The 995-nt window shown below is 49.7% G+C and overlaps 1 protein-coding gene across 1 annotated transcript in view; it reads left to right on the top strand.

Moving 5' to 3' along the window:
- Positions 1–995, top strand: part of LOC116075393 (cyclin-L2-like) — a 160,020-nt gene that overhangs the window by 14,600 nt on the left and 144,425 nt on the right. The window contains 3 exon segments of the mRNA XM_031348514.1: positions 11–244; positions 246–924; positions 927–990. Of these exon segments, the coding sequence (XP_031204374.1) occupies positions 11–244; positions 246–924; positions 927–990 (977 nt within the window).

Raw genomic sequence — 995 nt, 5'->3', positions numbered from 1 at the left:
TAACACTAAGTCCTTTGTGAAACATTCCATGGAGCATGTGTCCATGGCTTGTGTTCACCTGGCCTCCAAAATAGAAGAGGCTCAGAGACGAATCAGGGATGTCATCAATGTATTCCATCAACTTCAGCATGTGAGAGAGAAAAAGAAACCTGTGCCTCTGGTGCTGGATCAAGAGTATGTTAATGTAAAGAACCAGATTATAAAGGCAGGGAGACGGGTCCTCAAGGAATTGGGCTTTGTGTCCATGTGGAGCACCTTCACGCCTTCACGAGACAATCGTTATGCACCTTCAGGAGTTAGAATGTGAGCGCAATGAACCACTGGTCCAGACTGCATGGGCCAGGTGTATGAATGACAACCTTCGCACAGATGTGCGGTTCCAGCCTGAAAGCATTGCTTGTGCCTGTATCTACCTTGCTGCCTGGACACTGGAGATCCCTTTATCCAATTGGTTTGGAGCAACTGAAGAAGAAATTTGCTTTAAAATCTTGCAGCTCTATACACAGAAAAATGTTGATTTGACACATCTAGAGAGTGAAGTGGAAAAGAGAAAGCATGCCATCGAAGAAGCAAAGGCACGAGCAAAGGGTCTGCTCCCAGGGAATGTGCCAGGTCTGGACAGCGCTGCAGGGTTCTCACCTGCTCCCAAGCTGGTCGAGTCCCCAAGAGAAGGGAAAGGGAGCAAGTCCTCCCCACTCTCAGTAAAGAATGCCAAACGGAGAATGGAAGGCCCAAAGAAAGGCAAGGGTGACAGCCCTGTCAAAGGCCTGCTAAAAGGGCGGGAGAGTCGAAGTCGAAGCAGGAGTCGTGAGCAGAACTACTCAAGGTCCCCATCACGGTCTGCTTCTCCAAAAAGAAGGAAAAGTGATAGTGGCTCTACCTCAGGTGGGTCCAGGTCACAGAGTCGTTCTCGGAGCCTCAGTGACTCTCAGAAGTGAGGGGCTCCCGGAAATCCAAGGACTGCAAGTACCTCACCCAGAAGCCACACAAGTCTC

This window comes from Mastomys coucha, unplaced genomic scaffold (assembly GCF_008632895.1).
Source record: "Mastomys coucha isolate ucsf_1 unplaced genomic scaffold, UCSF_Mcou_1 pScaffold3, whole genome shotgun sequence".
Taxonomy (NCBI): Eukaryota; Metazoa; Chordata; class Mammalia; order Rodentia; family Muridae; genus Mastomys; species Mastomys coucha.
Note: the sequence above shows the minus strand (reverse complement) of the source record. Positions and strands in the feature narration are given on the sequence as shown.